The sequence below is a fragment of the Antechinus flavipes genome, chromosome 6 (assembly GCF_016432865.1).
Source record: "Antechinus flavipes isolate AdamAnt ecotype Samford, QLD, Australia chromosome 6, AdamAnt_v2, whole genome shotgun sequence".
NCBI classification, from domain to species: domain Eukaryota; kingdom Metazoa; phylum Chordata; class Mammalia; order Dasyuromorphia; family Dasyuridae; genus Antechinus; species Antechinus flavipes.
Genome location: NC_067403.1, coordinates 240,773,264 through 240,786,791, shown reverse-complemented (window position 1 = coordinate 240,786,791; position 13,528 = coordinate 240,773,264). Strand labels below are relative to the sequence as shown.

Below are 13,528 nucleotides of genomic sequence, written 5' to 3'. Positions count from 1 at the left end.
TCCTGGCAGGAGCTCTGCATGGGCCTGTGGCCTGGTAAGGCCAGGCTGGGCAGCTGTGCCCGGGGCTGTAACACATGGATTTGCTGAAAAAAAATTGAAAAATCTTACAGGTCAGGGTCCCTCTGGGGGGCAAAGGCCCCGGGCGGGAGGGGGGGAGAATGAAGACAAAGGTTATCGTGTACAGAAAAGTTTTATTGGAAATTTCTTGAGAATATGATTGAAAGTACAGCTCTATGTGGTCACACCGGTAAGGGGCGAGTGAGGATTCTCCTCTCTGGGCCGAGCATCACCAGCTGTGCCCGATCTCCGGGAGACGGAGCCAGCCCGAGGTCCACATCCCCTGGCGCCGAGTGGGGCTGGCAGACGAGGAACCCGCCATGGCTGGGCTGGCAGCCAGCGCTCTCCTGTAGTCCTGGGGAGCCGCCCCCGGGGCCCCGAGCTCCTCACTGCCTGCAGAGGGCAGCATGCATTCTCCGGAGCTCCTGGCTGAGACAGCATTTCCATGCAGGGGCCAAGGAGAAGCTGACCCCCGAGGAGCCGGGAGCGGCCCAAGCGCTTCCAAGGTGCCCTCCCCCTTCCAGGCCTTGTGGGGCCGTCCCACACAATCTGAAGCTGGGGTCCCACGGCCCACAGAGGTCCACTCACCTCTGTCCCCTGATCAGGATGACCTAGGGCCAAGGAGCCCCGGGGTCCCCATGCCCGCTGTGCCCCTCCTAGTACAGACCACACACCAATCCCCGTGCCAGCCTGGGCCAGGGCGTGCCATGCTGCAGCTGCCGACCAAGGCCTGAAGTCACGGACCCCAGTCCCTCCGTGGGGGCCAAGCCCTGCAGTGAGAGGCGGTGAACACCCAACAGTGGCCTTGGGCATTGCCCGCCAGCGTGACTCCTCAAGCTCAAAGCTTCTGCCCCTCCCAGAAGGGGCGGGAGAGGCCCGGGCGTGCGAGAAGCCGGTGTCCAGCGGGTGGAAGGCGGCGATTCTGGGCAGTGGCAAGCGCTGCCCTGAGGTCACTTCCGGCATCTCAGAGCGCCCTGTGGGGCACAGGACGACCCGGCCTTCCCAGGGCCATAGCCGGGGTCAAAGAGCCCACTTCCATTGCCCTTGAAAAACAATCCCAGCTCTTTTAAAGCAATAAATATTTACTGTTTGATGCTTACTTCTAAGCACAGAGCAGCAGCGGGAGCAGGAGAGGGAGGGGCGGAGGAACGTCCTGGCTTCCAACTCGCAGCGACATGGCCCTGGCTGAGGGGGGCGCCCAGGTGCTGTGGGCCTCGGGGGGCTGGAGTGGGGCCCGGGGGGGCCACGGCCCTTGGAGCAGTCCGGCGCAGCCTGGCCCAGCTCACCTGCAGGGCGGCCAGGCCCGGGACAGAGAAGGCGCCCTCCTCTTTCCCGGCCCCTGGCCCGTGGGCGCTCCTGCCGGACTTCCTCATTCCCGGGTCCCGGTGGTAGGGCGGTCATCCCCGGTGTGGGCCCGATCTCGAGGGGAGAGGCTGCCGGGCCGAGGAGGCTGGATCTCTGGTCGGACAGGCAAGGCTGGAGGGCGCTGTGTGGTGGAGGGTGTGGCTATGGCTCGGGGAGGGGGGGCGAGCCCCCTCTTCCGCCGGCGGGCCTTTCTCCTGGCCCTTTGGGCAGGTTACAACCCAGAACTCCAACAGGGCAGGGTGGGGCCCTCTTCAACGCCCTGGGTTTGACCAGGAGGAGTCGGAGACTAAGAAGGGGGAGCCACTTCCCTCTTGCCTTCCACCTCCTGGCCTGAATTGAAGCTGAATAAATAATAGACGAGAGAGAGAAGGGGGGACGGTGTCTGGTCTTGGGGTGTCCAGGAAGGGGGCTGCTGATGCTGCTGGGGGCTGGGGAGGGTGCCGGCTTCTCTAGAGGGTCTCTACAAAGGCATCAAACTCTTTGACGTTCTTCTCATGCACGGCCAGTTTTTCTGGGAGCGAGTCCTGAAAAGGAAGGGGCGAGATCAGGAGCACTCCCGGCCAGCCAGAGTCCTGGGTCGGGGGCCCGGGGGTGCTCCAAGTAAGGGGACAGGCTGCAGGGCTGTCACCCTAACCCCCGACTCCATGCAGTCCCCGGGGGCATGAAGCCCCCCAGCTGCCTAAGGACCAGTGTGGGAAGGGTCCGGCAGGACATGGAGGGGGGCACAGCCATTCAGCGTCCCGTTGGGAAACTTGCTCGCAGTCCCAGAATCCTCCATTGCCTCAGGAAGCCATCTCTCCCAGGGTGGGGAGGGGCGGCTCTGACAAATATACTTCTGTGTGGGAATCTGCGTAACCGGGCTTCCTGGAAAGCCGGCCGTCTCCAAATTTAAACCGCTAAATGTAGAGCGCGGCGTCCTAGAGAAGGGGGGGACAGACGCCCATGCAAGCCTGCGGGCCTTGGGGGGAAGGGGCGGATGCGCCCAGCATGGCCTGACATGGAAGGGTTTGGCGCCCAAGGCTCCCTTCTCTTCCTCTCCCACATCCGGGGGCTCAGGGCCCGCGGGGACAGGCTCTAGGGGAGCCAGGATGGGCTAAGACGTCCCTACCAGGTCCTCGGCCATGGACTGGGCCCCAATGTCGATGGAGAGGCTGCTGAGCTGAGGGGGGTTCTGAAACTCTCGGTAGAAGGTCCCCAAGTCCATGGGCAGAATATCGTCTTTTGAGAAGGCGGGCTTCTGGGAAAACACAAGCCGGAGGCGCGGGGTCAGCTCTCCCCTCGAGAGCCCTGGCTTTCAAGAGCTTGCTCCTTTTAACCTTGACGCCATCAGCCTGAGCGACTGAAGGGAGCCCGCTGGTTAAGGTTCTCCTTAGGGAGAAAAGCCCAGAGACCCAGGCCAGGGAGGCGTCTTTGCTAATCTCGGGTGTTGGGGGGCTCCCTGGCCCCTCAGAAATGGGCGTCTGCGGCGCCCCGCGCCAGTCCCGTACATGCCACCAGCACCGACCCTCATGTTCCTGTGCATTCTCTCAGCGCCTCCCGGGGGGGGGTGTCCAGACTGGGTGGTCACTCACTAGCTGGGACAGCCTCTGGCCTCCTCCCAACCTGCCCCATGGAGGGGAGAACGCTTCTGCTCCCAACAGCCCCCATCCCACCTACCCAGGACTTGGTGTCCCTGCCCCTGCCAAGGGAACTGAGGCTTCTCAAGCCCCATCAACTGGGGCCATCACGGTGGGGGGCAGAGAGCACGAGAGGGCGCGGTGGGAGGGGGGCAACTCACAAAGTCGACCATGACAAAGTCGTCATGTGTGTTTCCGCTGCTGCCGCCGCTGGACCCATCAGAGTGCAAGCTGCCCTGGAGAGGAGACTCGGTGTCCGGGGAGTCCGGAGGATGGACCTGCTCGTGGAAGCGCAGAGCGAGTGTTTCACTGCCTGCCTCAGCCTTGGCTGGGACCTCAGCCTGGCGAGCCATGAGGAGCCCCAGCCCAGGAGACGCTCCCCAGGCGGGCAGTGAGAGCCCTTCTCTGTCCCCCTGAGCTTCCTAGGGGCAGACTCACCATGGGATCGTTATCCTCCGGCTCAAAGTTCTTGGGAGCAAACATGGCAAAGGGGATGTCCAGGTTGGTCATCGTTACCTGCAAAGGCACCAGAGCAAAGGGTCAGTGTCCACACCCCGTGAGAGGCAGGAGCCGGGGGTCGGCCATTACTCAGGGCCTGGGACCCAGCTCGGGGCTGGAAAAGGCGCCAGGGTGGAGGCCCTGCAGTCTGGCTGCCCCCTCCCCGCGCTGCCAGCGAGCGCCTTCCGTAGCCGGAAGCTTCCTGAGGGGGGGAGAGGGGGCTGGAGGAATCACCTGATCCACCGAGTTGTTGACCAGCGCTCCAACTTTGCGCACCAGGAGGGCCTCCAAGACATCGTGGGGGGAGCCCCGGCCTTCGCTGCTGTTGGACACGGTCTCGGTGTCTTCGCTGCGGGAGGAGACAGAGTTGGCTGCGTCTCAGGCTCGCGGCCCCTGCGGCGCCCGCCCCCGGTTAAGCGGCCCCACAGCCGTGGCAAGTGCCCCGGGAAGACTTGGGCAGCGCCGACTGTCTCTTGTATGGTCAAGCCAGTTTTTAGGCGGTTTTTGCCTCTCCGTATTATCTATGGTTATGTGCCAGGTTTTTCCTGAGACCACCTACGGCCCAGCTACCGCCACACACGGTTGTGCTCATGGAAAGACCCAGAGCCTGGATCGGAGGCCCAGATCAGGTTATGGAGAGCGTCAGCAGTCCCTCCACCTTGGGAGCCGGGTTAGACCTCCCACACTTCCCACCTGTCGCCGGGCTCAGGTAAACTAGTCCTTCAAGAACTGAGGACAGAGTGAGAGGAAAGTACTGGGAGAAGTTTTCTTCACTGAAAGAGTGTGAGCAGAGGGAAGTGTTTCCTCCTTACAAATCCATTCTTGATCTCTTAAAAGAGATTATTTCTTAAACAATTAACTATTCTTCATTAATTTGAATAAAACAAGAAACAAAGGTTCCTTTCTCCACAGCTGAACCCAGGGCCAGGGAACGGGAGCCTCCCATTGGGGGGCTCCGGGGGCCCATTCAGGAGCCCACTGGTGGACCATTCCTGCTTGGAACGTGGGCCCAAGCGGGAAGAGCTCAAGGGTGGGGCGCTGGAAGCCTCCCCAAGGAGGCCCGGGGGGCGGTCGGTAAGCTCACCTGCTAGAAGGAGTGACAATGTAGTGGGCGCCGTCGGATGGGGTACAGGTGGCCATCTTGTCCTGGTCAGCCTGGGTGCCGTGGGCAGGTTGGCTGGGAGCAGGAGGCACCCCACCTTCCTTCCCCGGGACCATTAACTCCAGGGAGGAACAAACAAAGTCTGGTTAGTGATCACGGCTCGGCAGGCGGAGGGAAGCCCCCTGAAAAAAGCTTTCGGTCCTGCCCCCAGAACTCAGCTGGAAATAAACAGGCCGGTGAAGGGAGAGCGGTTCCCATAGGGAAACGCCTTCCTCCCCTCCTCCCTTGGGTTTCTGTGAGCGCCTTGACCCCAGCCCCAGGATCTCTGGCCCCACATCATTTAGGTCTCCCTTAGGGAGCTCAGTTCTTAGTCCTTCCAAATACTCATGGTATCCCTGGGTGGTGAAGAGCTTCCCCCCACGGCCAGGTAAGAAGGGCCTCATTCCTTCCTGGCTTCAGGGATACCTGGTGAGGGTGGGCAGCGCTCGAGCCAGCAGCAAAGACCACTGGATGGGCCAGCTCGGCTGATCCAATTCCCAGAGCGGCGGGCTGATAGGAAAGGCGAGAGCTGGCGAGCTAAGCGAGAGAAAGAGACAGCGAAGGGGGTGGGAGGGGAGAAGGGGGCAAAAGGGGAGAGGGAGGCGAGGAGGAAGACAGAACAGGGCAAGTCCCACAGCATGAGCAGTGCTGAGGACCCACAAAAAAAGCAGAGATGTCCCGAGCCCCAGCCCACCCTCTGGGGGCTGGGCAGAGGGGCCTGAAGTCAAAATGAATCGGGCCATTTCTTTGTGGAGAAAAAGGTACAAAAATTTGCTGGCGTGGGAGGCTGATCTCTATTTGAAAAAGCCTGGATTTGTGGGGAGACTAACTGCAGGGGTCCCAGCCAGAAGAACAGGCCGAAGGGCTGTCTTAGCGCCACTGACATCGGCCAGAGGTCCCCAAATCCTTGGGGGGACTTGCTGACAGAGCCCGTCTTTTCAGACCTACCGCTCCGTGGCCTGGCCGGAAGGGCTTTTGTTTATACTTTAGAAAGCAAAGATTAGGAGCTATAAATAAGGCTCTGTGTTTGTCAATGGGAGGAGGAGGGCCAAGTGCAAGGTCCTATTTTGGGCTGACAGGGGTCTGGATTCTGTCCCTTTAAAACCAAACCACCCATTCTAGAACAACAGTCCCATGATTCCCAAAGGACCTCTGGGAGTATTAAATGGCAGAGAAGAGTGGGTTCTGTGAGCATTCCCTCTCTTCCCATCATGGACTCACTTGGTGGGAAAAGGCCAGTCCTGCCATGGGGACCCTCAGGGTGTCCGTCACCACCGGAGTATGGGTCTGAAAATGGGCCTTACTGACAGTGAACACACACTAGACACAGAAACAGAAGCAACGAGAGAGGAAGAGAAAACAGAGAAGGCCTTGAGAACCCGGGGGCAGAGAGGGGACAAGAAGGCCCGTCCCGAAGTGGACCCATTTCTGAGAGGTGGCCCCGAGCGCAGACCCGAGCCTGGGCCCTCGCCTGGCGCTCCTGGGAGGAAGCTGAGACCCTCAGGGGAGGAGGCGCCGTGGCCGGCCTCACTGTTCCAGGACCAGCTCTGGGGCGCGAGCGAGAGCTTCTCCTTTCCTGCATCAGGAGGAATCCCGGCGCCCAAGCCCCACTTTCCAAGGCCGGGCACCCGGCTGGGTCTCAGATGGAGCAGAGACATTGCGCGACTCAAAGCCTTGAGGAAGGCTGCCCTCAGCACACCCCCCCCCCCTTCTTGCCCTCTCTGTGGCCTCTGGAATTATTGCATCTCCCCCCCCCCCCCCCAAACAGACCCCCTCTCTCATCTCTCCCACCTCACATGCTGATGTCACCACCTCTCCCCAGCCGACTTTCGGACATCTCAGTCATGTTTCCAGGATGCGCGCTTTCCCTAACTCGTCCCCCACTACTCCAGGACACCTTCCTCCTGCCCCCCCCCCCCCCCCGTCCGAATGTCTCTCCCTTCCAAGATGCCCCCTTCCCTCTGACCCTCAGGCCAGCACTACCCCTACAGCCAGCAGTGGGTTCTGCCTTATCCAGGTCCCCCACACAGTCCACCAGGGATGCTCCTGCTCCTCCCCTCCTCAATAAGCTCCTGTGGCTCCTTATCCCTCCAAGACAAAACACCAAAGGTCTGGTTGGGCCTTCAAAGCCCCTCCAGCCTTGCCAGGCTTCTCGCCTTCCCTCCCCAACAGTGGCCCTGGCCTTCTCCCACGCCCTTCCCACTCTGGTGACCGGCCCTCCAGGCTCTCTTTAAATTGCAGATGGAGCCTCCCTTGAACCCTGTGCACTCTGGGCACTTGGCTGCTTTGTTTGCATGCGGACTCCCTCATTAGACAGTAAACTCCTCGAGCACAGGGACGGTTTTTCTGCTTGTTTTGTATCCTCAGCACTTAGCAAGGGCCTGGCACACAGTAGGTGCTTAATAAATAAACACCAATAGACTGAAGGCTTCCAACAAGGCAAAGGGGATAAGGAGTCTTCTGGTTCAGCTTTTAAATAAAGCGCCTCCGCCCATCGTCCAATCCCTGCTCTCCCACTCGCTGAGGAGGCAGCGCCTCGTTTGGGGCGGGCCCTCTCAGCCTGAAGCTGGTCCCTGAGCTGGGCCCCCTGGCCTGAGCTGCTCCTCCCCGAAGGCCCTGTCATTGCTCAGGCTGCAGCCAGAGCCAAGCCCGGAGACTCCCCTGCTCCCAGTCGTGGGAGGCGCAGATGCCCCCTCTGCCCTGGCAGGGAACAGACTGAGCCCAAACCGGTTTTTCCGAGCGGGGCCACACCCCCCCAAGCACTACGTGAAGTGCCCGGCTGAACCAGGCGCGCCGGGCTCTTACACCCAGAGAAAGGCTGACGAGGCTCTGCGGGCACCCATTCCCCACCCCCAGAGAAAGGCTGACGAGGCTCCGCGGGCACCCATTCCCCACCCCCACCCCTGGCCATATGCGAGACTGCCCTGGACGCCTCACTGCCAAACTGCTGATGGTGCAGTGGGGGGAGGGGGGTGGTTGGGGCCATGGAGGGGCTGCAGAGCAGTGAAGGCCCCAGGGAACAAAGCAGCAGGAGGCTTTCCTGAGCCCTCCATGGCGGGGAGGGCAGCATGCTCTGGAGCCTGCCTTCTTCCCTTGGCACCCAACCCGCACCACAGGTGGAAAAGGTGCTCCTGGTTAACGTGGCCGCACAATGCCCCAGAGGGGTGGGCCGAGGCCTTGGGCCTGCTTCCCCTGGGCTCGGCCCCCACCCTGGCCGCCCCTTCTCCCGTCCTCCTACCTGGGATGGGGGGGAGGTGGAGAAGGAGGTGGTGCAGACTTCCTGAGAGTCCTCCACAGAAGGGTAGGTGAGCCCGGCGTCCTCCCCGGCCGTCCTGCGGGCAGAAAGGAAAGCGTTTCCTAGCAGAGGGGGACGGCCTCAGGAGGAACAAAGCCAGGACTTGTGGGAGAGAAGGGCAGCAGGAGAAGAATCAGCGTCAAAAGAGAAAAAGGGAAGGACAAGTGTCCAGAAATGCTTCCTGGTCAGCGCCTCAGAGAGCTCAAAAAACAAACGAAATTGCGGCAGTCGCTGCTCATGGAGGAGAGCAGAGGGGTCCCGGCGGCCACTGCCTTCCCCGGCCCTTCTCAGGCCACCCAAGGGCCAGGGTCCTTGTCTGCACGAGCTGTCTACCGGCACCCCCAGGGGTGACACCTCGTAATCCCTACAAAGCCCTGTCACTGGGGGGCCCTGGCTGCCGCCCAGCAGAGCCACTACCTGCCAGGGGAGACCACTGACAAGGAACCACCGGGCCCCTGGCCACCGAGATCCAAAGCCAGCCCCGGTGCCAGAGGCCCCGGAGGGCGATCCTGCCTGGGGAGGGTCCTGCCCAGCAGCCGACAGAAGGGAAGCCGTGGGACTTTCCCAGGGGCCCCCGATCATCTGTGGGTGCTGCAGGCGGGCCTGGAGCCCTTCTCGTGTCCTCACCTGTAGTTGCAGGGGTGCATGGGCGAGGAGCTGGGGTAGGGACGGTCCACAAAATGATCAATGACAATCCCCATGATAGGAGGGGTCCTCTCAAACTGCCTGCAAGGCAATAAGCAGATTGTCTGGGGTTAGTCTTCCTGGCCCTCCCCCGGGCAGCTGCTAGTGGGCTCTACTATCTTGGAAGCCTGGGCACTCGACAAATCTGCCACCAAACCGGGGGCTGAGGGTCCCTGAGCTACGCCACGTGGGCACCTCTACTCTCATTCTCTCTCTCCTGGAAGAACTGGGGCTTCCCGGGGGCCCATATTCCAGAGGAACAACACAGCCAGTGCAAGCACCGGCTCTCAAGGCTCCTGGCGCCTGCTCACCTGGTAGACATGAAGGCCAGGTTAATTCGGTAGGCACAGGACAGCGTGATGGTGCCCACTGGCGTGCCCACTGTGCCAACACGGACAGTCTGGAAACCTAGAAGAGAAGGAAGGTTAGTCTTTCTGACTAGAGACAAGCCATGATTTCCTTCTGGTCCTCAAGTGCAAAGATTTGCATGCGCGTGTGTGCGCGCACACACACACACACACACACACACACACACACACACACACACACAGACACTCTCAGAAGAATGGAGGACCGGGGTGGGAAGGTCTGCGCAACGTTCTGCGGCATGGATGTGAGGGGCGGGTGCACACTGAGAAGCAATGGGGGCTGGGCAGAGAACAGTACCTTCTCCCAAGCCGTTCAACTGGACTTCTCCAAAGTATATCCTGTGGGAAGGAGACAAAGGGATCTGGGTGAATCTGGGCTTCTTTCTGACCTTACTAGGTAAAAGCACAGGTTCACAACGGGCGTGGTGGCGTCCGGGGGGGGGGGGGGAGACCGCAATTAGCAATCAGGAGAGAAGACACCCCCCTAAGCCTGGCACCTCCCTCTGGGCTGACCATCCGCCCCTCCCCCCAGTCTGTCCTGTGGGATTCCCTGACGGTAAGGACCACGCCCCCGTTCTTTGTATCCTCGGCACTTGGGGCCATGTGGATACTAACTCACCCAAGTCTTAGTCCAGAAACTCTCGCCACCCTGAAGACAGACCCAGAACCCAGGGCGACTACTCTCCCTTCTCTAGCAAACTCTCAAATCAGGCACGTGCTGCCTGTAGTCACCACCAGCCTCTGCTTTAAGAATCTCCTCGCACAAGATACGAGCCCGCGTGGCCGAGAGACGGCATTCACACTTTGCAAGCCCGTTGTTTGGAAACTCTATTTTCCAATCCAATGAGATTTCTGATCTGGAAGAAGAGGCTGAACTTTCAGCTTCTACAAATCTAGGAGGAACCTCCTTGATTCTGTTAGTCTTAAGACACTGACAACAGCAAAAAGTCTTGACTCACATGACATTTTAAAAGAAGTGACTGATTTTTTCAAGGACATTTACTAACAAGGTAAATACTTATAAAGAGGTGTTAAGTTGTGGTGCCATTCCCCTGACTCTAATGAAGAGGTTACAAGACTTTAATATGAACCTCTTCTCTTCTATCCCTTAAGCATCTAACCCTGCAACCGTGTTCCTATTCTGCCCTAACTCGATAAATCCTTTCAACCTTAAGAGTATCAAGATAAATTTCAGCATAGTTCCGCTTGAGAATTTTGGAAGGATTCGACTTAGCAATCATTTAACACTGGAAGTAAACCTGGAGATGCTCATCAGAATAAATGGTGCGCTTCTGCTGGTAACTGGCAGAGACTGCCCAGATGCTAGGTTTTTTTTTTTTTTTTAAGTTTTTCTATTTTCTCCTTTAATTAAATTTATTTTAAAAATTTATTTAATACTTTTATTTTCTTCCACTTATATTTAAAACAATTTTTAACATTTGTTTTAGAAACTAAGTTCCAGATTCTCTGCCTTATCCCCACCCCACATTAAGAAAGCACATGTGAAATGATGCAAAACACTTCCATAAAAATCACAATGTGAAAACATAGATTTTCCCACCAAAAACCAAAAACAAAGACCAACCCCACCCCCCCAAAAAAAAACTCTCAAGAAAAATAAAGTTAAAAAGAATTAGAATACGCTTCCATCTGTATTCAGACACAATTCTTTCTCTGGATATGGATAAGATTTTTCATCACAAGTCCTTCAGAGTAGTCGTGGATCATTGTCCTGATAAAAATAGCAAAGCCGGACACCACTTTTATTTTTTATTTTTTTCCTGAGGCAATTGGGACTAAGTGACTTGCCCCAGGGTCACATAGCTAGGAAGCAAGTGTCTGAGGCCACATTTGAACTCCGGTCCTCCTGACTTCAGGGCTGATGCTCTATCCACTGCGCCACCTAGCTGTCCCCTGACACTATTTTTAAAGAATTCAGAGGGATCCACTCAATTTCAAATTATCTGCCACTACAAAAAAGAATTGAAAATCGAGAGTGTGCCCAGCAATTGGGGAATGGTTGAATAAATCGTGGTATATGAATGTGAGAGAATACATTGTGTCACAAGAAATGATGGAGGATGCTCTCAGAAAAACCTGCATCTACACGAACTGATACAAAGTAAATGAGCAGAACCAGGACAACGTTGTACACAGTAAAAGCAATGCTGCATGATGATTAACTATGAGTGACTTAGCTTTTCTCAGCATACAATGATCTAAGATAATTACGAAGCACTTATGATGGATCCCTGTGGGTCTCCTATCTCTTTTATGTGTTTACTTTGCTAAATACTCCCCAACTGCATTTACTCTGGCCCCAGCTGCACCTGGAGTGTTACTACCCACCCAAGATGGCTCTGGTCTAGACCAGCTGTTTTCAAGCTGTCTCCAATTGGGAACCTTTGGTAGTTCTAAGAAAACAATCCTTCATTTGGGACAAAAATGGAGGTGGAAATGGTGCTGTTCTAGTGGATACTTGGCTACTGACTGGGGAATGGCTGAACGAATTGTGGTTCATGAATGTAATGAGAATATTCTCAGGGCTGTGAGAAAAGACAACTATGGAGAAACCTAGAAGACTTCAATGAACTGATGTGAAGAGAAGTGAATAGAATCAAGAAAACAATGAACACAATGACTGTCAAAAAGAACTCCACAGAAGCGAAACGCGGTCAAATTCCCAGGGCCCAGCCCGCCTCCACAAATCTCTCTGCCCTATGTGCTTCTCGGCAAAGGACACCTCACAGACATCTCCCTCCCGGGTGGGAGTACATGGGGGCCAGGGAAGGGGCCCTTTCATGCAGAAAGTTGCACGTGTCCAGGAAAACTGACACAGAGGGATTTGACTATGGTTCCAGCACCAAAGTGGGCCCGGGGGAGGAAGGGGCAAAAGCAGTAGGAACTACCCATGAATGTTAGGTGGGCCATGAGACACAAGCCGGGTTTGGAGACGCCCGGCTTGTGGGCAAGGACAATGTGGTGGCCACGTTCTCGCTCCAGAACCCGTGTAGGGAGGAATCCTGAGCACTCGATCCCCTTTACCTGTAGAGTATGACATATTCACGGCCCTGTTTTCTGGAGAGTCGATAAGCTGGTGTCACTCTAGTGATAGCAAGTAGAGACTTCAGCAGTAATGACAGCCTATTGTACACAGTGTAGGAAACTTTAATCTCTTTGTCGCACCTGGGAAGGAGCATTGAGAAGGGGTTAGTTTGTTCCCATTCCAACCAGGAGAACATTTGCATGGAAGGAGACACGTTAAACAGGTGTTTGTGGAGGGAGTAAGTGAGGGAAGATTGAGATGGACTTGGGAATGTTCCCAAGAAATGGAAAATGGAGCCCATTCCCAAGTTCATCTCGCCCACCACCCCTCCTCTCTGCATCCCCCAATTCCCTGCCCCCAGCTCTTTGAAGTTCTCTGAATCTACCTTTTGTTTGAAGGCTATCCCTTTTTCAGTTTCACACCCAGTGGTAGTTGGAGAATCAAATGCTACAAATAGGGAAAGTCTTTCTTAACTTCCTGATCAGCGCACTGGGCTGAGGTTGGTAAGAGAAGTCAGGAAGCAGAAGAGGCTTCCTTGAACACCCGCCCCAACAATCCTTAGCACAGATCTCTGAGTTTAACTGTACACATCAGAGACGCTTCTATCTCACGGAGGGGGACATCGGAGCTGCCCGGACCAGCAGCTAAGCTGCAAGAGAGCAGGCTGCTCGTGGGAGCTTAATCTGTAACTTCAATGTGATGATAATTTTCCATTATAAAATAAGCCCACATACAACTCGGACATATTGATGAAATTGCTTTACACCTCATATTTCTTTAATTATTTTTTCTTTAAAGTTTTAGACAGGAACTTGTCTGGCTAACTCTTAAAGGAAAAGAAAAAAAAGGAAAATCCCGGTACCCCGTGTATCTGTTTTAAAAGGGGGATCATATGGCAAAATTACTAGAGATGTCACACAAAGGACAGACAAAAGAAGTCTTCAGGGAATAAGAGCCCCAAGGGATTTCATCAGAATGTTACCTGTTCTCTGGGAAAACAAAACAACCCCCCTCTACCCCCGCCTCCTTCTCTTGTGAAAAGGAAGTCTCCCTGGAGGGGTCCTTCCCTTGGCAGGCCTGACATGTGATGGGCCACAGCCTGGGAATCTCTGCAGTACAGTGCCCTCTCAGTGCCCTCACATAACCCCCCCAAGACTGCTGAATCGGAGAACACACTTACTTTTCATTCATTTCTAGACACCAAATTTCTAGTTCCATGGAATCCCCCTGTAAATAATGGAGAATATCCGTCACTTTCCCAGTTACCTGAAAAAATATGCTACTAACTCTAGATAGACAGACAGACACAGACATAGCATACACCCCCCTCCCCAAACTGCCTAGAACTAAGACTTGGACCCAATGGGCATGAAGGAGGGAGTAAAGATGGAACTGACAGTCTTTCAATCCCAATAACAAAGTAAGAATACTTTATTTGTTCTATTTGCTCTATATAAT

At 56.1% G+C, this 13,528-nt stretch overlaps 1 protein-coding gene across 5 annotated transcripts in view; it reads right to left on the bottom strand.

The window, feature by feature from the left end:
• Positions 1-171: 171 nt before the first annotated feature.
• ATG13 (autophagy related 13) overlaps positions 172-13,528 on the bottom strand; it is a 30,944-nt gene continuing 17,587 nt past the window's right edge. For 2 of the 5 annotated variants that reach the window (XM_051964144.1, XM_051964145.1), the window contains exons 5-18: positions 13,251-13,297; positions 12,070-12,210; positions 9,323-9,363; positions 8,968-9,064; positions 8,600-8,698; positions 7,916-8,009; positions 5,899-5,997; positions 5,104-5,214; positions 4,621-4,757; positions 3,771-3,885; positions 3,477-3,554; positions 3,200-3,316; positions 2,531-2,659; positions 172-1,946 (exon numbers count right to left, since the gene is read on the bottom strand). In XM_051964144.1, coding sequence (XP_051820104.1) covers positions 1,872-1,946; positions 2,531-2,659; positions 3,200-3,316; positions 3,477-3,554; positions 3,771-3,885; positions 4,621-4,757; positions 5,104-5,214; positions 5,899-5,997; positions 7,916-8,009; positions 8,600-8,698; positions 8,968-9,064; positions 9,323-9,363; positions 12,070-12,210; positions 13,251-13,297 — 1,380 coding nt within the window. In that variant the 3' untranslated portion in view covers positions 172-1,871. The remainder of the gene's footprint in view (positions 1,947-2,530; positions 2,660-3,199; positions 3,317-3,476; positions 3,555-3,770; positions 3,886-4,620; positions 4,758-5,103; positions 5,215-5,898; positions 5,998-7,915; positions 8,010-8,599; positions 8,699-8,967; positions 9,065-9,322; positions 9,364-12,069; positions 12,211-13,250; positions 13,298-13,528) is intronic. The other 3 variants (XM_051964147.1, XM_051964146.1, XM_051964148.1) reach the window with 3 other exon arrangements.